This window comes from Glycine soja, chromosome 6, assembly GCF_004193775.1.
Source record: "Glycine soja cultivar W05 chromosome 6, ASM419377v2, whole genome shotgun sequence".
Taxonomy (NCBI): Eukaryota; Viridiplantae; Streptophyta; class Magnoliopsida; order Fabales; family Fabaceae; genus Glycine; species Glycine soja.
This window is the reverse complement of record NC_041007.1, coordinates 20701551-20727062: the sequence shown is the minus strand read 5'-3', so window position 1 is coordinate 20727062 and position 25512 is coordinate 20701551. Positions and strand designations below refer to the sequence as shown.

At 34.1% G+C, this 25512-nt stretch overlaps 1 protein-coding gene across 2 annotated transcripts; it reads left to right on the top strand.

Moving 5' to 3' along the window:
- Positions 1-4683: 4683 nt before the first annotated feature.
- Positions 4684-15066, top strand: LOC114416677 (general transcription factor IIE subunit 1-like). 2 transcript variants are annotated; one of them, XM_028381635.1, is made up of 11 exons: positions 4684-4936; positions 5082-5204; positions 5579-5699; positions 7158-7286; positions 7472-7581; positions 7672-7855; positions 9457-9651; positions 11731-11967; positions 12103-12298; positions 14398-14508; positions 14649-15066. In XM_028381635.1, the coding sequence occupies exons 1-10, from the start codon at positions 4917-4919 to the stop codon at positions 14490-14492; spliced, it is 1410 nt and encodes a 469-aa protein (XP_028237436.1). In that variant the 5' UTR covers positions 4684-4916; the 3' UTR covers positions 14493-14508; positions 14649-15066. The 2 variants fall into 2 exon arrangements, with proteins under 2 accessions (XP_028237436.1, XP_028237434.1); XM_028381633.1 differs by having other exon boundaries at positions 4685-4936; positions 14594-15066.
- The last annotated feature ends 10446 nt before the right edge of the window (positions 15067-25512 follow it).

The following is a 25512-nucleotide window of genomic DNA, read 5'->3' as shown; positions in this document are numbered from 1 at the left end:
ATAGCTTCCACCAAAACTCATAATTCTAGAAGGACCAAACAAATTCATATGTAACAGTTGTAATGGTTGAATAGTTGAAACAATGTTTTTGGATTTGAATGGAACTCTAGTTTGTTTTCCCTTTTGACATGCATCACACAATCTATCTTTTTCAAATTTCAATTTAGGCAAACCAACAACTAAATCTTTTGAAATTAATTTATTTAAGTTCCATGTTTATGTGAGCAATACGTTTATGCCATAGCCATGGATCATCATCTTTGCTAAGAAAACATTTATTATTATCTAATTTTTGGCTTAAGTCTATCATATAAACATTGTTGACTCTATACCCTATATGCTTTATATTAGTATCATGTTTATGTTCAATGAGACATTTTTGAGAATCAAATGATACTAGATAGCATTTATCACATAATTGACTAACACTAAGCAAGTTGTGCTTAAGGCCTTCAACAAGTAGAACATTTTCAATGGAGTTTGAAGAATTCGTTCCTATTTTTCCAACTCCAAGAATTCTACCTTTGTTGTTGTCACCATAAGTTACATGCCCACTTTTCTTGGGAGAGATATGTGTGAACTTTGATGAATCTCCCATCATATGTTTTGAACAACCGCTATCTATGTACCATTTCTTCTTCAAAGATACCTACATGATCAAGTTTGTGACTTAGGTACCCAAACTTTATTGGGTCCTTGTGTGTTAGTGTTAACTAAAGATTCTTTTGGGACCCATATCATTTTGATATTGTTGTAATTTTTCTTAAAATAACATGTAGATGTGTCATGCCCTTTTCTTCCACAATAAAAACAAGTGATGAAAGGAGAATTATATTTTTGTGTGGAGGCAAAGAAATTTTTGTAAAATTTTTGTTGTTTTTCAGGTTTATATCCTATTCCTCCCTTATCAAAGACGCATCTTTGTTTTCCTAATATGACATCTAGGTTATTTTTACCAATAGAAAATTTAGCAAGTGAGTTTTTCAAATCTTTAATTTCTTTTTCATACTTACTACAACATTTACATGAATCAGATATTACTTTTTCATCAGGAATAGTAGAGACATAAACTTTATCATTTGGTTTAGAAATTGAAATTTCAGTTTTAAGATGATCTAATTCTTTATTTAATTTTAAAATTTCATTTTCTAAATCTGAAATTGTTTTCTTAGAAGATGAAACTAACTTTGAGAGTTTGATTGATTCTCTATGCAAATCAGCAAATGCATATTGTAATTCATCAAAAGAAATGGATAAGTTGTTATTTGAACATGTTACCTCTTCATCGCTTTTATAACTTTTAGCCATTAGACATAGGTTTATCTCTTCATTTTCTGAATCCTCAGATGATTCCATATCATTGTCATCCCATGTGATGTAGGCCTTCTTCATCTTCTTTTCACTAAAATTTTTCTTTTCAGATTTCTCCATTCTTTTCTTGAAGATTGGGCAATCAACCCTCAGATGTCCAGGTTGATTGCATTCAAAGCATTTTGGAGTAGACGATGAATCTTTTGTCCTTCTTTTATGTTTAAAATTTGGTTTCCTTTGATTTCCTCTGATTTTCAAGAACTTGTTGAACCTTTTTACAAAAAGGCTAAGATCATCATCTTTATTCAAATCAATTAAGTCTTCTTTATCACTTTCTTCTTGGATTGAAGATGAAGCTTTAAGAGCAATTCCCTTCTTTTTCTTATCATTTTCTTCGTGTTGATTTAGTCTCAACAGTTCCATTTCGTGTTCCTGTAACTTTCCAAATAGTGTAGCAAGAGACATGTTAGATAAATCTCGTGATTCAGTAATGGCTGTTACCTTAGGTTGTCATTCTCTGCTTAAACATCTCAATACTTTATTTATGAGATCTTCATTTTGAAAAATTTTCCCTAAAGATGCAAGATGATTTACTATGTGTGTGAACCTCTTTTGCATGTCTTGTATACTTTCATTTGCATTCATCCTAAATAGTTCATATTCATGAGTTAATGTGTTTATCCTAGATCTTTTAACATTTGTTGTGCCTTCATGTGTTACTTGTAGGGTATCCCACATATCCTTTGCACTTTTACAGTTTGATACCCTAAAGTATTCATCCATTCCTAGGGTAGATGTAATTATGTTTTTGGCTTTTAAGTTATATTGTACTAGTTTTATTTCTTCCTCACTCCAATCTTCCCTAGGCTTTTCTATTGTTGTATTTCCAGGAACCATGGTGGGAATATAAGGCCCTACTTCTATTGCATCCCAGACATTTAAATCTATTGCCTCTATAAAAATTTGCATACGGGTTTTCCAATAATGGTAACCCACTCCATTAAAAATAGGAGGCCTATTTATTGAATTCCCTTCAGGAAATAAATAGTTTGATGAGGCCATTATTCTTGAAGCTTCTAAACTTTATACAAGAATGAAGCTCTGATACTACTTGTTAGACAAGTGGCCTCAGATATCTTAAGAAGGGGGTTGTGTTGAATTAAGATATCACAAACTTTTTCCGAATTAAAAATTCTATTTTAATTTAAACCCGAAACCCAAGATTCCTTTCAAAAAGAATTCCTAAATAATTATGCAAATTAAACTTACTGAATAGAAGCAATAAGTAATAATAAATAAAAGAGTTTAAGGGAAGATAAAATGCAAACTCAGATTTATACTGGTTCGGCCACACCCTTGTGCCTACGTTCAGTCCCCAAGCAACCCGCTTGAGAGTTCCACTATCTTGCAAAAGCCCTTTACAATCTGAACCACACAAGGATAACCCTTCCTTTGTGTTCAGATTGCTTTACAACAAGAGACCCTCAGTCTCTTAATCCCTTTTCAGAAATGAGATGAAGAGAAGAAGAAATCTCTCTTGAAAGAGATAGATTGAACAATGGAGCACTCAAAATAATTCCTTATTGAATTGCAAGTGTATTGGCCAAGGAATTTTTTAAGAGGATAAGATAATTTTGCTTTTGAAAGGATAAGACCTTTTTTTTTTCAAAAACTCTAAGCAAATTCGTGTTCCAAGTCACATATAAATAGACCTTTGATGGTCATTAAAAAATCAATTGAACAGATGTGACTCTTAGAAATTATTTTATGAAATTCTCCTCTGATAATCGATTACAAGATTTGTGTAATTGACTACAGGCTTTAAAATTTGAATCAAAATGTTCAATAACTACTGGTAATCGATTACCATCCATGTGTAATCGATTACACATTATAAATTTTGAATTCAAATTTCTAATGACTGTTGTAAACATTTTCCGCTGCTGGTAATCAATTACAATCCTCATGTAATCGATTACATGCCTTAAAAAATATTCAAAATTATTTTAAAAGCATTTCGGGAAGTGTTTTGGCCACTGATAATCGATTACCAGACAGTAAATCTCTTGTAAAAACATTTTTGCTTAAATTCATTGGCCAAACCTCTTGATGTTTCAACTTGGAATTCCCTTCCTAAATCACTAGAGATCTTCTTGATGATGTATCTTGAATTTCTTGGATTTTTGTCTTGAATTAAACTTGAGAAGCGCATGATCACATGACATCATCAAAACATCAAAGTCAAAGTCTTTACTTCTACATATTTGACAAAAAATAAATTTTTATGTAGTGATTTAAAAATGACCTATTTTTTAAGTATGAAAAACTTATTTAATATATGATATGAAAAACTTATTTCAACCATATATAATTTATGTTTTACGGTCTATGATCAATGTACACATATAACATGTTATATCTTTCCTCACTCTTTCTTCAACCCAAATTATATATTTCACCATTTGATCTTGCCGAGTTCTCTTTTAGCTTTGTCAATATATTACATGTACGTATTTTAATTCTTTAATTTTACTTTTAATATTATCTTATTAATTTAATTCAGTTGATTAAACATGCTAAATTAATAGGTGTGTTATTGTAAATTTCAAATAGTATTTTTTTTTATTCTTACCAATAAAAAATATCTTATTAATTTAATGTATTTCTTATTTTGAATAAGGAATTATCTTAAAAAAAATAAATAGGATAAAATTTTTTAAGTTTATATAAAATTAAATTATATATATGTTCATCAAGTTATTTTAATTAATTTTTAATTTTTTGACAAATTTATAAATATTTGATCAAATAAAAGTGTTTAAAAATGATTTTTTCTTATTGATTTATAAGCTTTATTTTTAAACATAACTTAAATGTATGATTATTATTTTTATTTTCAATAAAATAATAAAATTTATCATTTATCCTTTTATTTGAAATTAAATTTTTTATTTTAATAAAACTCTTACTTTTCATTTGTTAACTAAAAAAATATATTCAGATTACCTTAAATAAGTTTTGCATACATGAAACAATAAGTCATTTCCAGATTATTAACTAGCTAAAAATTTATTTTTTGTCAAATACTTACCTAATAATTAATACGACACATCATTATTATCACGTTATCATTGAAGGTGATGAGGTAACAATGAGATCTCTATGTCTATAAGAAGACATCGTAATAACATGATAACTTTGAGTGACCACAACAATGATAAAGTGAAATTGATTTTTTTAAAATATTTGATTGAAATAAAAAACGAATGTGAGATAATAATTTAAAAATAACACATTTAATTAAGCTAATTAATTTCTCACCCATCATCTTAGCGGAAATGAATTTCACTATTTATCCATTATTTTATTGTGCCATGTGAAAAGCCCTCCCTCCCATCAAACAGGTTTCTTGTCTTCCGGTTTCTGGTAGATCACCACTTGGGTTGGGAGAAAAGAACAGACAATGGAAGCGAGTTGAGAGCTACCTCGGTTGAACATCATCGAATCGAATAATCACTTTTACACATGACTTATTCTTCTATTCCGATTTAAGCCCCTAAACGAACTATCGAAGCCACTTCAAAAACTACTCTTAGATTGCTTCGATGGTCGATCACTACAACAAGTACGGCTTTCTCTTCCAATTCAATCCCAGATTTTCAAAAACTCTGCGATTTCTTCATCAAATAATCAATAATAACAATAGACACTAACAATAAAAATAAAACACGGAAAATTGGATTTTTATTTATTGATTTATTTTGGTGTAGGCTGGTTAAACTAGCGGCGAGGGCTTTCTACGATGATCTAACGAGTAAAGGAGAGAATCAACCCAAATCGGGAAGGAGTGATAACAGAGGAATCGCTGTGGTGATTCTCGACGCTCTCACAAGGTTTGCTCTCACTTCAATTATTCTTGATTTTGATTGCAGAATAACTTATAGCAAAGGAATGATTAATGAATGGAAATGATTCGAGTTTTTAAGTGAAAAATTGAGGGAATAGTTATGCATAAACGTCGGGGCATGAAAGGGTTATTGTATGTGGCTATGTGCATTGCCTCTTAGTTTGATAGGGGTAGATCAGTGTGCAGTGAAGCTGGGGCTGTTTGTTGAGTATAATTGAAGTGTGGATTTGAGATTTGAGCTTTTTGGAGAATCTGGAATCTCGTGCACAGTTGGATTTTCGTGACTTCTGAAAGAATTTTGGGTTCATTGCTTTGATTGTTTGGGTTTATTATTGTTGGTATTTTGTGAATTCTGTTCAGGCGACAATGGGTCCGAGAAGAAGACTTGGCAAAAGATCTCAAATTACACACAAAACAGCTTCGCCGAACTCTCCGGTTTTTTGAAGAGGAGAAGATCATTACTCGAGAATATAGGAGAGAGGTAACTATTGGGTGGTTCTGTCTGTGCATTACATTGGTGCTATTTTTATGAATTTCACTGGTTTATATGCATATGCAAATGGGTGTTTCTGAACTATACAAATAAAATGGGATTGAACCTAGTAATTAAAGCCTGTAATTACTAGGTACACAGCTGTCATATATACAAGGAAACAAATAATATTTACTTGGGTAAAATAAGGAAACAGAGGATATTTCAACACTCCTCAAGCCGGTACATATATTGTATTCACCAAGCTTGTTGTATATATAAGCTATCCCTGGGCCTCTGAGTGATTTGTTGAAAATATCTGCTCATTAGAATTCACAAAGGATGTAACAATCTCACTGAAGTGTTGTTACAAATATTAAATATCAATGTTTGTTGTAGTAATAAAATCCTTGAGAATTTGGTCTTTAACTGAGCACAATGGCATTGTACGATTCATGTAACCGATCTCACCTGGTGCCTAGTGGGATAAGTTTTTTGCTGTTGTTTGTTGTTGTAGCATAGTAGTGTTGTCCAGTAATTTATAATCTGTTGTATCTTCACATCCATGCAATTTGTGCTCATAGGCAGATTTTAAATTTCGATATAATAAGATTTTATGTTCCCTGAACTGCCAATAAAACTTATTTTAGTGTCAAAGTCCATAACATATGGATTGTGGATATTGTCTATTCATTTCCTCATGCCCTTTGTTCCTGTCCCATGACTTGATACTCCAAATCCCATGACTTGATACTCCAAATCCCATGACTTGAAGCCTTCATCAGTCCTTTATTCTGCCTCTGAAATTTTGATTATTTGTTTAATGATTCTTATCCTAGAATTATGATTCTCCAGTCACTTATTTGAACCTTTTGTTTAGATCACTTGGTAGTGTTTTGTTAGGATCCTATTGCAATGGGTTGAACTTGAGTCCCACATTGGAAGTATGAGATTCTAGTTTGGGGTTTTGATAGGGACTTGGCATTATTGGGTGCTTAAGTCCCACATTGAATCAAAGTAGTATGGGATGCTTGGTGGAGTACTTAAGTGGCTTGGTTCTTACCCATTGATAGTTAGATTTTAAGGGAGGGTTTCCTAAGTGCTTGGGTGCTTATCAGGTTTATAGGGCCTTGGTCTCTCGATCTACAACAACTAGCTTTTGCCGCGTAGTTCTCCCAAGGTTCTTATCAGTTGTTCTAACCAGGATAGTTTCTGTGCTTATATTAAAATCTTTGGGCATCTTTGTCAGTTTTTGTTGATATTTCAGCTAGGCTATTTTAAACTATTCAGAGGTTTCCCTCGCACAAGTTTTCATTTGGTTGTCTCTGTTAGAATTTTCTTCTGTTAATGTTTGTTCAGTTTTATTATTTTTCCTTGTTAGGTTTGAAGTTTTAGAATGTTAGCTATCAATGATGTAAATAGTCATGCTCTTATTTTCTTATGTTCTCTGTTATCTGATTTTACCAGACAGCAAAAGGAGCAAAAATGTATAGTGCTGCTACAGCTGCTACAGTTGATGTTCAGCTGACTGGAAAAGAGGGAGAAGAAAAGGTCAAGCTGCACACGCACTCTTACTGTTGTCTAGATTATGCACAGGTCCATTTCTTCCCACTATATATTTCTATGAATGTTACTCTTCCATGCTGCTTGTGGTTTTGTTTCCGAGAGAAGGGGAAATCAATTTTATTTTGTGTGCTTTCTTGTCACGGCTTTTGAGTCAGTTATCAACTACACTATGGCTCCTCCATATGTAGAAATTCTTATGTTGAAGTTTGTTGCAGATATATGATGTGGTTAGGTACAGAATACATCGCATGAAAAAGCTGCTGAAAGATGAATTGGACAACAAGAACACAATTGAGGAATATATCTGTACAAAATGTGGAAAAAGGTTTCAGTAATCCATTATAAATACAAATTTATTTCAATATCAATATTTGTTATATGCTTCCTTAATACTTAGGGATTTGAATTCTTTTAGATATAATGCTCTGGATGCATTGCGATTAGTATCTTTTGAAGATGATGACTTCCATTGTGAAAGTTGTAATGGAAAACTTGAGGTAGAAAATGACAAATTTGTTGCTCAAGAAGGGGGTGATGGAGATGAAAATGCAAGAAGACGGCGCCATGAAAAGTTAAAAGACATGCTTCAGAAGATGGAGGTCTTTTATGATTTTACTATGCTATTTGTTTCTTTTTTGGGCTTCATATTATGGATCCTTTTGTTTAAGATTTGTTATTCTTAGTCATGGTTATCACTGCCATTTGCTAGAACTGAGAAATTTGTGTCATTACCCATTTGGGCTTATAGGGTAAGGACACACATTTATGAATAAAAAATGCTGAGAGGTTAACATAATCTTGTTGAAAAATCTATTGGCTGTTCAGCTTTTGTCCTGTTTCCTAATCCTATGCTGATCTAAGTTTAAGGAAACCATCAAGACTTTTTTTAGTTTATTGTGAGCAGAGATTTAGGAGCAGCAATTAGTTTGATATCCCAATCATATCAATTGCTAATATTTGATGAATATGTTGTTCATATGTCTTCTTATACTATTTAATACATATTTTGATGTATCACATACCACTCACATAAACAGCATATTGACAATGACATATATGTATGTTTAACTGATCAATAATGTCAAAACAAAATCCTTATATAGGTATAGAATGGAAGGATATACCAAACCTTTTTTTTTTCTTTTTCTTTTAAGTATGCCAAACCATTTTTTCCCTTGAAGTTGAAGGTGGTGATTGCAGGGATCATTTGCATGCTTTATCTCTCGGTTTCTTTGATAGGGACCTAGGTATTATGGGATGCTCGATGGAGTATTTAAGTACTTGGTTCTTCCCCCTTAACAGCTAGCTTTTAAGGGTGGGTTTCCCAAGTGCTTAAGTGCTTATCAATTAATTTCCAAGCTGGTTTTAGGTGTTATGGAAAGGGCAACCTGAGGAAGATTCTGACCGATGGAGGGTTCTGACCAATAAGGAAATTGAGTAAAGTACCATTGAATGAAGTGTCGTAGAGTGTGAGCCGCCGAAACGTCGACCTCAAGGGCGGTGCTATGTTTGGGACCTAGGTATTATGGGATGCCTAAGTCTCTTGTCGAGTTGGGATGCTTGATGGAGTATATAAGTGTTTGGTTCTCCCCCCTTAAAATCTAGCTTTTAAGGGTGGGTTCCTCAAGTGCTTATCAATTTGCATGATAGGGACCTAGGTATTATGGGGTGCCTAAGTCCCACATCGAGTTGGGATGCTCGATGGAGTATTTAAGTGCTTGGTTCTCCTCTCCCCCCTTAACAACTAGCTTTTAAGGGCGGGTTCTCCTAGTGCTTAAGTGCTTATCAATTGGTATCAGAGCCTATCCTAGATCCATTGGTAGGCCACTTGTGTTTATCATGATCTAGGCGAGTAGCCTTGAGCACGAGGGGGGGAGTGTTGGAAAGCCACCTTAATTGCGGTCAGCCCTAGCTGTTAAGGGGGGAGAACCAAGGACTTAAATACTCCCTCAAGCATCCCTACTCGATGTGGAACTTAGTCACCCTGTAATACCTAGGTCCCTACCATTCTTTCGATGCTAAAATAAGATGTGCATGATTCACCCACTGACATATGTTTCTGGGCATAGTATAATTGAAATATAAACGACAGTGGAAAATAGGATGTGTAATGGCATGCTAATGGTCATAGGTACAACACATGAATCCTTATTTCAGGTTCTTAAACTATCATCTGATAGTATGTTTAAACTGGTTGTAGGCACAGCTGAAGCCTTTAATGGACCAACTCAGCCGGGTGAAAGATTTGCCTGTTCCAGAATTTGGCAGTCTTCTAGCGTGGGAAGCTCGAGCTAGTGCTATGGGGCGTGCAGCCAACGGAGATATGTCTGGTGATTCTAAAATGTCTCAGCTTGGATATAATGGAGCACCAATGCCTTATAGTGGAGATACTAAGGTAAGAGTTTCCTGTTTTATGGATTATCATTTATTGCATGTAAATAAACTATGCAGTTAGAGCCTTGCTAATTATTCTTATTATTCTTTTTTCTTATTATTTTTGTTTTATCTTGCTTTCTAGAGGATATCTTATCCTCCACATAATTATGCTTTCCCTTCTTTTTCTCTCATAATTTTTTCATATGTAATTGAAAGAATAAAATTTCTGAAAATTATATCTGATAAACAGTATGGTGTAAGTATGTACATTATACAGACCTATATCAATGCTAACTTGCCTAAGTTATGGCTGTGCATGCATCTAAGGAAACTAATAGGAAATATATCCATCCTACAAATGTGTCCTACTAATACTACAATAATTGCATAATTATTCGTTTTATATACATCACTTCCCTCCAAGATAGTGAATAGATGTCTATGTTATTGATGTCTTGCAGTCTCTCTGTTGGTAGCCTCTTAATCAGCACATCTGCTATCTAAAGTCTTTATATGAAGTAGTAACCAATTCACTATCCAAATTCTCCTTGGTGAAGTGACGAACAATCTCATTGTGTTTTATTCCTTCTCTTTAACTAGATTATGAGCAATGCTAATTGTAATTTATTATTATAGTACAGCTCCATAGGCCTTCTTACTTTATCCTAAGACTGTCTAATAAATTTCAACAAAAAGCAGTTCCCAAAACTCTTGTTCCATAGCTCAAAATTCTGACTGAGCTTGGGTCAACAACCACAATTTGTTTCTTACTCCTCCATGTTACTAAATTTCCACCAAAAGAATACAATACCTAGAAGTTGATCCACATTCAATAATTAATCTTGCATAATCAGCATTTGTATACCCTCCATGCAATGCTATTAAACTTGAATCGGTGATCGACTCAGTTGAGGTACTGGTTCAATGGTCACTTGTTCAACCTGTAGTCCTTATTGAATAAATTAACTTAGCACCAACACTATCACCTCATTGATCCATGTAATAGAAATTCAGCAAAGTTATGGTCACTGGTTCAATGGTCACTGGTTCAACCTGTGAGTCCATAGTTGAATAAATTACCTTAGCACCAACACTATCACCTCATTGATCCATGCCATAGAAATTCAGCAAAGTTTTACATAAAAATTAGCTGCCAATTGCTTAACACAACCCTCTTTAGTTTTAAATCTGAGCTTTGGAACCGACTATGTACAGATTAGTAGCAAAGCACAACATAGGCAGGTTTATATTGTGTGTGGATGTGTAGAAAAAATGTGATCTGAATTCATAGGTAAATCTAATAGTGTATAAACAGATCTGTCCATTAGATTTTGTATATGTAGCATTACTCTAATGAAGTACTCCTTCTGTCCCATAATATTTATTAGAGTATGTTTTTGTATAACTGTGAAAACAGTTTTGTAATATGTTTGTAAGGGCTGTTGGCTTTTCCTAACAGCACCTCTCTAGTGTTAGAAAGCTGGTAATATGTTCGTAAGGGCTGTTAGCTTCTGCCAACAACACCTCACTGGTGTTAGTTTCTGTTATAGTTAGTTCAGAGGTTCAGAGGTCTATATATACCTCTTTTGTAACTATTACTTTTCAGATTGGAATACTATCAGTTCTTTCTCTAAATTTTCTCTCTTACTTTCTCTCACTTTATCAAAGAATATTTGTTGTCCTAGGTTTGTTTACACAGACCAAGAAACACTAATAAATGGATGAAAGAGAGTGACAATTTTACAAAATTAACCTTATCATTTTTAATTCATTTATAGTTTTTGGTGCTCATCATTAATATTATAAGGAATATAAGTGAAAATATTATATTGAAAAACTAAAATGACAATCATTTTGGGACTTATTTTTTCTTCTTACACGACAATTATTATGGGACGGAGGGATTATATCCTTATCAGCAGTTTAATTTGACACTTATGTTGCTGTCTCAAAAATAAGTGATACATGAATAAATATGAAGGGTGATGCCTGGTTGCTCTGAAGTATTTTATAATGGATCTTTTATATGAATTTTAAATTTAGGCACTGAGCATCATTAACCTAAAATGCTTTGTAATCCACTGCTGAATTTTAACAGGTTGTGGTGGACTTCAATGGGACTGAAGACATAAAGGATGTTAAGTCTGAAACTGGAAGTGCATCTCTAAAGGTTTTGCCACCATGGATGATTAAATCAGGGATGGTTCTTACAAAGGAACAACGTGGAGAGGTGAAGGAGGAAATAAAGATGGATGGGACTTCAACTTCCTCATCAGCACAGTACTTGGACGACAAGAAATCAACAGTTGACCATGATGATAAGAAAAATATACAGGCATATACTATATGATGAGCAATTTTCTTTTTCTTTTATCTTCTGTCTTTTTCACTTCAGTTCCTTGCTCTTTCTATCTGAAGGTTCTGAAACTTTTATCCACTAAGGATCTGGGTTTTTTGTGTATTTTTATAGGATGAGTATATTAAAGCTTATTATGCTGCTTTGCTTAAACAACAACATGAATTGGAAGCTGCTAGTAAACAAGAATTGCCAAATACACTCACTGCAAATGATCCTTCTAGCAGTGCTTCTAATCGTCAAGTTGGCATGAAATCAAAACTTGAGGAAGATGATGATGGTACTGAATGGGAGGAGGCTCCAGTTGCAGGTAATTTGTGTCTTTCCAATGTTATTAGAGCACACCTTGGATCGATAAAGTTTATATGTGCATTTTACAAATGTATGCTTGGTAAAAACAAAAAGAATATTTTTACATTGTGTAATTTCTTGACTGTTTTATTATATAGTTGATTGAAAATTTGATTCTATTGATTGAAACTATACTTTATATTTTCCCAAATGTACCAAAAAAAAACCCTATCCTTTTGCGCTTAATACGGATCTTATCACCTTATATTCATGTTTAGATTTTAAGCCTTTATCCTATTCCTATGTGTCAATTTAAGATTATTAGACACTACAAATGACAACCACAATGACAGAATAATAGTGTTATCCAGCATTTCAACTTCAAAATTTGGAGGACAGTTCTCTGTATTTGGAATGTTATTTTATTGTACCTCTTTTTATAAACTTTATATATTAGTTTTAAATCCTTATTAAAGAACAGGCCATGGTTGGTTACTTTGTCAATGTTCTAATCCATGTTCTCAGGGTCAACCAAAGAACTAATAGCTAGTTAATTGGCTTTCTTTGAATCAGTTGGTTACCAATCTTTTCATGGTTTGAACTTTGGATCACATTCATCTGGCTGGTGTTAGATGGACTTGTATAATAGTAGCTGGTTTTCTAAACCATTTTAACCCAGCCAGTGTGGTCCAGCTTACAAAAATTTGGTGGGAATTCTAAACACTAATAAATCATGTAAGGGGATGCATTGCTGTAATTTTCTGTGACTTTGTTTTATTGGGCTGTCTAAATTGTTAAGACACTTTTAGGTTGTCTTTGGTAGAGGGGGGAAGGAGAGAAATTGAGAAGAAATAGGGTGGGTCCTACGTGGGTCTCACACCTTCTACACTCTACTTTAATTCAAATATCTCTTTTCTATTTCCATCTTCTCTGTTTCCATCCTCTCAACCAGACGCACTAATAAGGATGGGAGTGGCAAAATTTAGAAGAATCTTTTCTGTTTTTGGACAAAAGAGACTTTGCTAATCCAATTGAGGACCAATTTTAAGGCTTGCATTCATGAATTATTATATGGAAAATTGGATGTGTCAAAGAGTATCAATTTTCTGAACTCGTAAATGTGAAAATTAAATGTTCCTATTGGGGTTAGGGTTACTATTATGTTTAGTTTTGATTATTAGTTTTGGGGTTGAAAAGTTATCAAAGTGACATTGCCAGTTGCAACATTGGCATGGCGTAATGGCAATGATGGCTATGGTAAAGAAAGGCAAGAGGAGGAAAACTTAATATCTAACAAATAGGGATGATGTAATACAATCCTTGTTGATGGTTGATTAGAGGTGGCAAGACAGTTGTAGTGGTAGCTACGGATGATGATTGCAGTAGAGGTGACAACAACTGTAATTATAGGTTGACATGGATCAAAGTATACATGTTGAAAAATAATAATTTGTATGGTGAGAATCTAAAGAATTTCCCATGTTTTACGTGTGAAATTGATTTTTAAACATAAATATGTTTTTAGTCCATCTAAATATAAAATAATGAAAGCAAACAGGAGAGTGTTCTTCACCTTTAATGTTAATTACCCTTAAATAAGATTTTAGTTATACATATTGCAGTACAAAATGTTAAATTATGCGGTAAGATGCTTGATTAAACTAATAAATTATTAGGACAAAAAAGTGCATTTGATTAAAAAGATTATAAAATTAGTTTGGAGAGATAATTGTATGATGAAAATTGAAAATAGATGTTAGTATAATTCCTCAATATTAAAATGGTTTTTTCATCGTCTGTGTAATTATAACCTCAAGCTAAGTAATGTAATTTACTCTGAATTATATTATAATTTCTTCTCTTTCCTCGTCTCCATGCCAGGAAATCATATATTCTAGAGCCAAATGTTAAAATGTCGATGATGGGGCTATCTATAGCAGCTTGTTTATTGTTTCCCCTATCACATATTCCAGAATCACTGTCACCAGAAGCTCTAACATTGACTGTCCCCGTCCAAATTTCTTTTTTTTCTGAATTTTTACTCCCCTGCACTTTTATCTTAGTATACAATATGCTGGTTTTGTTTACACATTTGTTTATCTGGGTGCTTTCATACAGGTATTGGAAATGAAAATTACAAGGTCGATTTGAATGTTGAAGCTGATGATACTCCAGCTGATGACGATGAAGAAGTGGACTGGGAGGAAGGTTGATGAAAAGAACAGTAAGGTGAGGACTCATACTGCAATCATGCTTCTGCAAAATAATGTGTATCCTAATCCCTTTAATTTGGTTCATCAATCTTCTATTTCTGGTTCACAATATATAATTTTTGATGGCATATACTTATATTCAACAAATGGCAGCAGTTATATGACTGATGTCTCCTCACAATAATGCTACTATTCAGTTATATTTCCGGGGGCCTCAACGGTGGGAAACTCCATTACAATATATATTTTTTCTACCAGAAGTTTAATTTGGTGTTTCTGGGGGAAGTAAAATCTAATGCTTTGTTGTACTATTGAATGTGTGCTACAATGGCTTTCTTTGTAAGGCATCACTTATCCAATTGAATTAGTTTACCAATGCAATAATCGTTGCCATACACATTTAAATAATGCATGGTAAGATTTTTTATTTTTTTTTTCATTCCTGGAGAAGTTGTCTTATTACATTCCTGGTAGCCAAAACTGTATTTAGCATGCCTGATTTGCCGCGTTAGTCCGGATCTCATGGTGTATAATTTAAAAAATAAACACCAAATGTGTGAATTATTTGGCGTGAGTATAAAGTTGTATTAAGTATTTTATCGTTCACTGTCATCTTATTCAATTTAGAATATGATTGTCTTGTGAAGCCTAAATTATGAAATTGACATTTTGAAGTTTTAGTTTCCTTTACTTTTCAACTAAAAAAAAGTTTATATTAAATAAGATTTACAAAACATTCATTTATAAAAAAAAAAATAAGATTTACAAAATATTCATTTCTATTGGAGATTATGGATGGGTTTTGGATCCTTTTAACTGCATGGTTGTGATACGTTTACATTGATTTTTTTATTCATTGAAAATAAAGAAAACCAACAAGATCATCCTAAACTATCCTGAAGAAGGATAGTTTGTAAGTGAGGAGAAGATTGGTTCCACATAACAAAATCAGAATCTTGTCTTCTTCTGTTTTGTGAATGAGGGGCAAAGTCCTAAAAGAGCCACTAAAAATCGCACAAAAACATAATAGAACTTACATATGCCATAATAACGCTAGAAATAAATTGAGGAATGATCTCAAATTCTAAGTTGTCAAAAGGCATTTATATCTTAAGACAAATTGAAACTCCTAATTATTTTGATTAGATGCAAATAAATACAAATGTTAATGCGACATAAGAATATACTTTGCAAGTATGTGTTTGAAGTATCAAATGATAGTTAGCTAAAGTCATGATTTAATACAACATTTAAGAGATGACATTTAAGACTGTGTCTGAAATCCCTTTTGCAAAAACATTCTCCTAGGATATGTAGAATTATATAAAGAATAAATAAAGTTCAAGATTTGAAAGTTGTGAATCTTCATTAAAGAAATGAAACTCTCATGTATCTCAGTGTGATTTTACAATATAATATATATAGACAGTGCAAGACGTAACCGTATGAGAAACTACCCCTAAAAATATGGCACGGAAATGACAGCATGCACAACTCTAGGAACTAACATTGAAACATTCAAAAAACTGCTAACTACGAATATTCTCTATTAGCCCCCCGCAAGCAAAAGGTCGGGACGAACTTGAAGCTTGGAACGTAAGAGATTCATCCTTTCCTTTGATAAAGGCTTGGTGAAGATATCGGCCATTTGGTCCACCGAGGAGACATATGAAACGTGCAGTGGCTTAGAGTCAACAAGGTCTCGAATGAAATGAAAGTCCAAGGCAATATGCTTTGACCTTGTATGAATGACTGGGTTCTTTGTCATGAAGATGGCTCCAACATTGTCACATAACATTCGTGGAGGATGGGGCAGTGTTGCATGAAGTTCTTGCAGCAATTGATTTATCCATAGAAGCTCAGCGAAAGTATAAGCCATTGATCGATATTCAGCTTCGGTGCTAGACCGTGCAACTACATGTTGCTTCTTTGAAGTCCAGCTAATAAGGTTTGATCCATGAAATATGGCGTAGCCATATTGTGACCTGCTATCTTCAATGTCGAAGAGCCATCCTGCATTAGAGTATGCTAAAAGTGAAGAAGCATTTGTGGGTTGGTAATGAAGACAGTGGTTGGATGTACCCTTTAAATACCGTAGGATACGCTTGGTTGCTTGCCAATGGAGTTCAGTGGGAGAATGCATGAACTGGCAAACCCAATTTACAACGTAGGCAATATCTGGGCGAGTGATGGTGACATATTGGAGAGAACCAACTATTTGTTGAAAAAGGGTTGGATCATGACATGGGGTTCCTTGACTTGTAAGATGAGAACCTGGAACAGAAGGTGTAGAAATTGGAGCAACCTCGGTCATATTACTGCAGCAAAGGATATCATGAATATATTTCTCTTGTGATAGAGTTGCACCATCCTTAGTCCTTCAAATTTGGATACCCAAAAAGTAGTGCAGGTTACCAAGGTCCTTTAGTGCAAAGGCTGCATGGAGTTGAGTGATAAATTGCTGAATTTTTGTTGCATGGGTACCAGTGGTGATCAAGTCATCCACGTACACTAGGATGTAGAGAAGACAACCTCTAGAAGAGTGAACAAAGAGGGAAGTATCAAATTTGCATGCAGCAAAGCCGTGGGTGACAAGGAAGTGCTTGAGTTTATTGAACCATGCACGTGGGGATTGCTTAAGCCCATAAATGGCCTTGTGTAAGCGACATACATGAGATGGTTTGGTAGGATCTTCAAAACCTGGTGGTTGTCGCATGTACACAGTTTCAGTCAAGTCGCCATTGAGGAATGTGTTGTTGATGTCAAGTTGTCTCATACACCAACCATTGGAAAGGGCAAGTGAAATGACCAACCAGATTGTAGTTAGCTTAATAACGGGGCTGAACGTGTCAAAATAGTCAATACCATGTTCCTGACTATAACCCTGAGCAACCAAGCGTGCCTTATGACGCTCAATAGAACCATCTGATCTCTATTTAATACAAAAAATCCACTTGCAACCCACAAGGTTCACATGGGGAGGACGTGGGACAAAAGACCACGTTTTGTTATTGAGTAGGGCACAAAATTCATTGGACATTGCATGTTGCCAGTAGGAATGTTGCATGGCTTGTTGATACGTGCGGGGTTCAACAGTGGGAGAAGAAATAATGGTAGCCGAAAATGTTTTTGGCTTGAAGGAGTTTGTACGAGCTCATGTGACCATAGGATTGGTTGTGTTTTCTGCAGGCCGAAAGTGAGATTGTGAAGGTTGAGTGTGTTTTGCACGTGAGCTAGTTGTGGGTTGTTGGTATGAAGGAGTGGTAGGTGTTGGTGTGTTAGGTACAGTAGAGGGAGAGGGTGAAAGTGGTGGGGTCGATGGAGTAGTTATAGTGGGAACTACTGCGACTTGTTCAAGGAGATGTAGGGTCGTGGCAAGGTGAATTGGTGGTGTAGTAGAGTGTACAGGTGGCGTTGGGTGGCATAGGGAAAGATGGTTTCATTGAAAATAACGTGACGGTAGATGTATATTCTTAAAGTGGGTCTGTGAAAACATAAATGCCCCTTATGTGAAGTGTTGTACCCTAAAAACACACATGGTAAGGAGCGGAAATCCATTTTGTATTGGTGATAAGGACGAATGAATGGGTAACACAAGCAACCAAAGGTTTTGAGAAAGCTATAATCAGGAGGTTGGTGATATAGCTTTTGATAGGGGGATTGGAAAGTAAGTAATGGTGTGATGGTACGGTTATGGAGGTAGATTGCGTTTTAAAAACATGTTCCCAGAAAGTGAAAGGAAGAGATGATTGGGATAAGAGGGTAAGACCTTTCTCAACAATAATACGATTACGGTGCTCAGCGACACCATTTTGTTCCTGGGTATATGGGCATGAAATGCGGTGATTAATGCCATGTTGTTGCAGGAATTATGAAACATTGTGATATTCACCTCCCCAGTTAGATTGTAGAGACTTAATGTGGCAATTGAATTGAGTCTTAACCATTTTTTGAAATTGCACAAATGTATTATAGACTTGTGATTTGTTAGAGAGAAAATAAATCCATATAAATTTTGTGCAATCATCAATAAAAAGAATGAAGTAACGATTTCCATTGATTGATAAATGTGGGGATGGCCCCCAAACATCAAAATACAAGAGTTCGAATGGTTTGGCAGATGCAACATGAGATGTTGGGAGATGAGAACGGTGACTTTTCCCTTGTTCGCAAGGTTCACACACATCTGGAAATTTATTACTTGAGATTGGTAGTTGAAAAAAAGAAATGAGGCGCCTTAAGAGAGTCTCATGTGGATGAGCCAAACGTTGATGCCAACCATGGAGTGTGGTACGCACAACAGTGAAAGCAAGGGTTGAAATCGAAGCTTTATTGTGGAAAGGTAGTCGGTATAGACCATTGTTAATGTCTCCTTGGAGCAGAGTTTTTCCCTGAAAATTCTTGACATTACAATGAGTGGGCCAAAATTCAAGGACAACATTATTATCACGTGTAAGTTGTGAGATGCTTAGAAGATTTTTTGTTAAGTGAGGGACCACAAATACAAAAGGTAATTTGAGAGGAGGTAAAGAAGATGAGCCAACATGGGTGATAGATAAATGTGTATTGTTTCCAACCTTGAGCTTGTCATCACCACTATATTCATTTGCGATGGAAAGCTTATGCAGATCAGGAGTTACATGATCGGTTGCACCTGAGTCAAAGTACCAGGAGGGGTCCATGACGGATTAGGAGGTGCCAGATTCGGCAACATGTGCTTGATGTGATGAAATTCATGGATTGGGACGCCTAGAGGGGTAATCTATGTGGTTATTATGTTGCTAGCAATCAATGGCTTCATGTCCTGGTTTATTACATATTTGGCATGTAGGACGCCTGTGGCGATTGTCATAGGAACGGTTTTGAAATGAACTAGAGTTGTTGGAATGAGTGTTGTTTGGTGAAGGTCTGGTTGAACAATGTGTGGCAGTGTATGTAGTGGGAGTAGGTAAAAGAGGAGGGAGTTGAGAGGGTAGGGTTACGGGTGTAGCGTGACGTGCATGGTCTTGTTCCAAGCGGGCCTCTTCTTGAAGAAGCAGGCCAGTAAGATCATCAACTGAGGCATAAGCATCCTTCATCATAAAGGCAATGGAAAAAGGACCATAAGAAGAGTCTAGGCCACTCAAGAGATAACCAACAAGATCCTCATCTGATATGGGGTGAAGATTTTCAGCAAGGAATCTGCAATGGAGAGTTTACGCTCAACATACTCAATCATCGAAAGAGAACCTTTGTTAAGAGTTTGGAGTTGAGCTTTTAGAGCCATACGATGAGCTCTGGTTTGGGCTTGAAAGGTTTTATCAATGGAAGTCTATTCCATGTGAGAAGATGATGCACGGACCATGATGGAGAGAGCCCTCTTAGACAATGTGAACTTGATCCAAAGAAGAACAAGGCAATTTTTCTTTTTCCACAGAAGAAAATCTGGGTTGGGTTCCGGTATTGAAACACCATCGAAGGTTGTAGTGATGCGTGTCTCACTCGGAGGTGCAAGAGAAAGGATGAAAGACTCAAGTTCAAAGGTCTCAAGAGCAGAAATTATTGTGGATCTCCACCGTGAATAGTTGTCTCTGTCTAATTTTATGGTAATGGGTGGATGTTGAAGGCTTAGGTTGGAGGTGTTGTTATTAGCAAGTGTCAAGAGAGAAGAGCTTGAGTTGGCCATGGATGAAGATGAACGTGAAAAAAAAAATTATGGCTCTGGATACCATAAAGAAATGAAACTCTCATGTATCTTAGTGTGAGTTTACAATACAATATATATATAGAAAGTGCAAGACGTAACCGTATGAGAAACTACCCCTACAAATATGGCACGTAAATGACAGCATGCACAACTCTAGGAACTAACATTGAAACATTAAAAAAATTGCTAACTACGAATATTCTCTATTATTCATCAATAGACATGTTTTATTGTGTAGACCTGCTTTGACCAAAAGGAAGTGGTTTTCTGCTGAACTGTTCTATCGAAAGCTGATCAAAGTGATTTCACTACACGAAGAAGGACATTCATTTAATGCAAACATTAAATGCTCAAACAACCATAAGCATCAAACACATTCTTAAGTGAATCCATCTGTTGTGAGACAACAGGCACTTGAAGATAAAAGCCTATATATACCAAAGTCTATGAAGAAATGGGTTACAAACCTAAGTGTTCATTTTCAAATTCTTTCTAATAAAAGCTATATGTAAATTCTTGTAAAGTTTAGAGAAGCCCTCAAAACAACTTGAACTCTTTGAGAGAATAGACTAAGTGCAAAGATTGTATATTTGTCTTTAAGACGCTTATAGAGTTAGCCATTGTGCAAATAAACAACAAATCTATTTGACTTGTATAGAGTCAGCAATGTCTTGATAAGATAAAGAATAATGTGTTGTGTCAAGCTTGGGTAAAGCTTAATTTATAGAATCACAAGTAGCATGACAGAATACTTGTATCTTTGTAAAGATAGTGAAACTTAGTGGTTTGTCAAGAACTAGACGTAATCTTAGTGGTTGAGACAAACTAGTATAAACCTCTATGTCATATGTTTTTGCTTCTCTTCTGCTTTAAATTGACCAAAGTTTTGAATATGAATTTTTTTAATACTTTGTGTGTTTTACAAAATTTGTGTCGTATGAATCTATTTGTAAAAATATGTTATATGCTTTTATTAAAACTATCATAAGACGATAACATCATTTTTGGAAGAAAATGATTTAAAAATTATAAAATCATAATTCAACCCCCATTCTTGTGATATTTGTCTTTACAATTTGGTATCAGAGCTTAGCTTCTAAAGGTTTGGCACCTAATAATGTCTAGAAGAAAAGATCATAATGGTAGATAACAACAACAATAGTCAATTTATTATTGAGGGAACATCCCTCACAAGGTCGACAGACTTCACAAGAGAGACTATCCTTATTGGAAGGACAAAATGGAGATGTACATAAAGTCCATTAATTTTAGACTCTAGTTGATTATTACAAATGGAGACATATCCATCCCCAAACCAGAAGTAGAATGGACAGTCACAAACCTTGTTATAATGAAGCTAAATACAAAAGCTCGTTGTAGAAGCAAATAATACAAGAAGAAGGGTTGAATTGTGTTTTCAAAGAAATTTAAATCTTTTTCTAAGACTGAAAACATGTTTATCGTCTGATATAGATAAACCTAAAAACAGTTAAAGAAAGTTTTGATACAGACTTCATCAGATGATGAGAAAAACAATTTTCTTGGTAAATCAAAACAAGATATAAAATCTAAAATCAAATTCAAACCTTTTGTCAGTTAAAGCAATAAAAGGAAGCACATAAAAAATTATATTGGTTCATCTCAAACTCGAGACTGCGTCCAGTTCTTGGCAACCCACCAAGTTTCTACTAATTTATCAAAGTTACAAGTACTTTTCACTATCACTTCTAGCTCTCACACATGCAAGCTCTAACCAAAGCTTGACTTTAACCCAATATTCTTTGTCCTACCAAGTCATTGTTGGTTCTAAACAAATCAACAAGATTTGTAGGAAGTTTGTACAATGATTAATTTGTGATCGTCTTACAGATGGATATATCACTCAACACTTTAGTCTTTTCTCTCAAGGTTTACAAGGTGCTTTGAGAGCTTAGTATGTTTCCAAAAGATAATTCTTATCTTATTTGTTCAAAGCTTCTTCTATTTATAGCATTCATCTTCAAGTATTCATTGTCTTACAACGATTGAATTCTTTACTTTATTCTTTGTCTGAAATCTTGAGTCCATTGAAAAATTTAATAGTTGCATTAAATGCACATCTCTTCTTCATGCAAAATCCATATTGATAGGCTAGCGTGTCTTGTACTTCAATTGGAAAGTTACTTATTTCATCATAGCAGGTTTGCACCAGCAGGGTACGACTTTTGATGAGGATCAACGCTTCCAGACTATGAACTTCATTTATTCTTCATAGGACTTTGACAAATTCTAGGAGAACATTTTGTGTATGAAAGAATCTCAAACACGGAATATTAAATGAAGTTTTTAAATATACTCCATAAATGTTATGCCAAATTTGTCTTATGGATGTATCATCTGAAAATACAAACGCAAAGGTATAGGTCATGATCTGATAGCACATCAAATACAACTTTTACTATTTTAATTTATTTGCATCTAATCAAAATAATTAGGAGTCTACATTCATCTTTAAGACATAAATGTATTTTGACTTAACACTCGTTATACTCTGATTGTGCTTTGTCTAGAAATAAGTACAACAAAATTTGTAGATTGAGGAAAACCAGAGAGATCTGGGACTCATTGAGTATCAACTATGAAGGTATAAACGATGTTCAACTAACAAAAGTTGTCACTTTGACAAGACATTATGAGAGCTTCACCATGAAGGACGAAAAGTCTGTGGATGAAATGTTTGGAAGACTTCAAGTTCTTCTAAATGGACTTCAAGTTCTTCTGAATGGACTTCAAGCTCTAAGACACACTTTCACCAAAGCTCTGATAAATCTGAATATTTTAGACAACTTTTCGGAGGTGTGAGAACCAAAAATAACAACCATTCAATAGGCTAGAAACCTAAAAACTCTTGCGTGCGATGAATTATTGGGTATCCTAAGAGTCCACGAAGTCCATCTTCCGAATAGAGATCATCTACCCAAAAAAGATTTTGTTGCCCTCAAGTCTAGAGAAACTAACTCCAAAAGAGAAGAAAAGAAGAGCACACTCGAAGCTTTTAAAGTGCATATGGTCGAGTCTGATAGATCAGACAACATCTTAAAGATTCCACTGATGATGAAGTGACTCTTATGCCTAGAAATTTCAAACAGATGTTGAACAAGAAAAGAAAACTCCAGCACTCCTCCAAAAGAAAATCTGAAACTTCATCAAACGATGAAGAAGAGATGTCTTATGATGTTCTTCTTCAGAACTCTCAAATGATTTCTCTTCTGTGCAAAAAGTATAAAGAAAAGGTCAAAGCATTTATTTGTGAAAATATTGAGCTAAAGAAATCAAATGAAGTTTTGAAAAAGAAAATCCAAACTCTGGAAGAGAGTCTGAGCCAAGCTAGTAAGGCAAAAAATCCTCCATAGTTGAAAAACTAAGAGAGGAGGTAGCCTATCTTACAAAAGACTTTGGGAAGTTCATGGAAAGTTCAAAAAATTTACTCGTGATTTTAAAATTCCATCAACATCATCATGATAAGTCTGGCTTAGACTTAGAAAAGGCGAAAACTTCCTCTAAGTCACAATCTGATACAAACAAATGTGACTTCTATGGTAAGTCTAGACATTCTAAGTTCAAATGCATCCATAAGAAGAAACAAATGTCTAAGGGTACCAATGCTATTGGACCCAAAATGATTTAGGTACCAAAATCTCAGATTGTTTTTGTTATAGATATCCATGGTTTAAGCTGGTACTTGGACAGTGGTTGCTCACGACACATGACAAGTGAAAGATCTATGTTCCTCAACCTAAAGCCACTTGAAGGAGGAGTAATTTCCTTTGGAGGCATGGGCAACTGAAAGATTATTGGTATATGTAAAATTGGTATTCCTTCTCTAGCCTCTATAGACAATGTCTTATATGTTGAAGGTTTAAAGTATAATCTACTGAGCATAAGTCAATTTTGTGACAATGATTATATTATATCATTCAATAAAGACAATTGTATAGTCAACACAAAATATGACAAATTATTTGTTACTACCAGATGACACAACAATTTTATGAGATTGATCTGATAGATCTTAGTAAGCAAAATGTAATATGTCTGCTATCCAGAGAAGATGAGAGATGGATTTGACACAAAAACTTTGGACATGTCAATCTGAAACATATTTCAAAATTATCCAAAAATAATTTAGTAAAAGGACTGCCTTAGATATCATCCAATAGATTTTAAGATGCAACTTTAAAACTAAGTAATTATTTGCATCTAATCAAAATTATTGAGGATTTTGATTTGTCTTATGACTCAACGTTTCTTTATGTAATTTTGTTTTTAGTCTGGGGTGCTTTGTATTGTTGGTTGAATTTCACTCTACCTTTTTGTTTGTTTCTATTTTGATTACTGATGCTAGAATAGGATTTTACGTTCTTAGTTGAATTTGCTATGCGTTCTTAGTTGATTTTAAAATTGTTTATGGTAGAATTTTGATGTTGTTCTTAAGTCTAGAGTTTATATGTTGAATTTTTTTTATCTGTATTCTTAGTTGATTTTGATATTGTTTAGTTGAAATTTGATTTTAACGTTAGAATTTTGTTCATGGCTCTTAATTGACTTTTGGTGATGGATTTTTGTTTTATGTTCTACTTATTGATGATGGAATTTTCTAGAACATGATTATGAATTTTTTTTAAAGTTATTTTTTTAAATTAAGAGTTTAGTTTTCTTATAGTTACGATATAAATTTATAATTATACTATAAATCACTTAAAAATCATTTTAAATATTACTTTTAAATAATTGTTATAAAAGTCAACACTTGTTTGATTTCTTACAATTCTATTGAAACTGAAACTATCATATGAACATATTATGTGAGATTAATTTCTTTTGCTACACCTAAATTCTATTGATCATAATAAAAACAATAATTTTATTATATATAATAATTTATGTTATTTATGTTAAGATAGGAATGCAACACCATAAGTGTATTTTAATTAAATCAATAAGTAAATGTTGTCTAGAACTAAGATTGTTTTATGCTAAGATTGTTGTCCATCCTTCTCAGCCAATTCCAAAGCGCACTTGGTCAGAACTAATGGATGGTAATGATTTCTATTTTTTTTTAAAAAAACATAATAATAAACGATTCCTATACATCATCCAAAGTTGCCCTATTAATACCACTAAATTAAGGGATGGGTTAGATGGGAATCAAGCACGACATCCATTGATACTATTCAAGGGAATAAGTTTTTTTTTTAAAAAAAAATAAATAGTTAAATTTGTCCTAAAAAATGTGTTGCGGTAATAAATTAATTCTTAAAAGATGAAAATACAAATTTAATATCGATGTGAAAA

What these genes read in the sequence shown, in the direction of transcription:
- LOC114416677 (XM_028381635.1), top strand. Translation starts at nt 4,917, where the DNA reads ATGGTCGATCACTACAACAA. An exon ending in ACATGCTTCAGAAGATGGAG is followed by an intron (nt 7,856 to 9,456) that starts GTCTTTTATGAT and finishes AACTGGTTGTAG; the next exon opens with GCACAGCTGAAGCCTTTAAT. An exon ending in GGAGGAGGCTCCAGTTGCAG is followed by an intron (nt 12,299 to 14,397) that starts GTAATTTGTGTC and finishes GCTTTCATACAG; the next exon opens with GTATTGGAAATGAAAATTAC.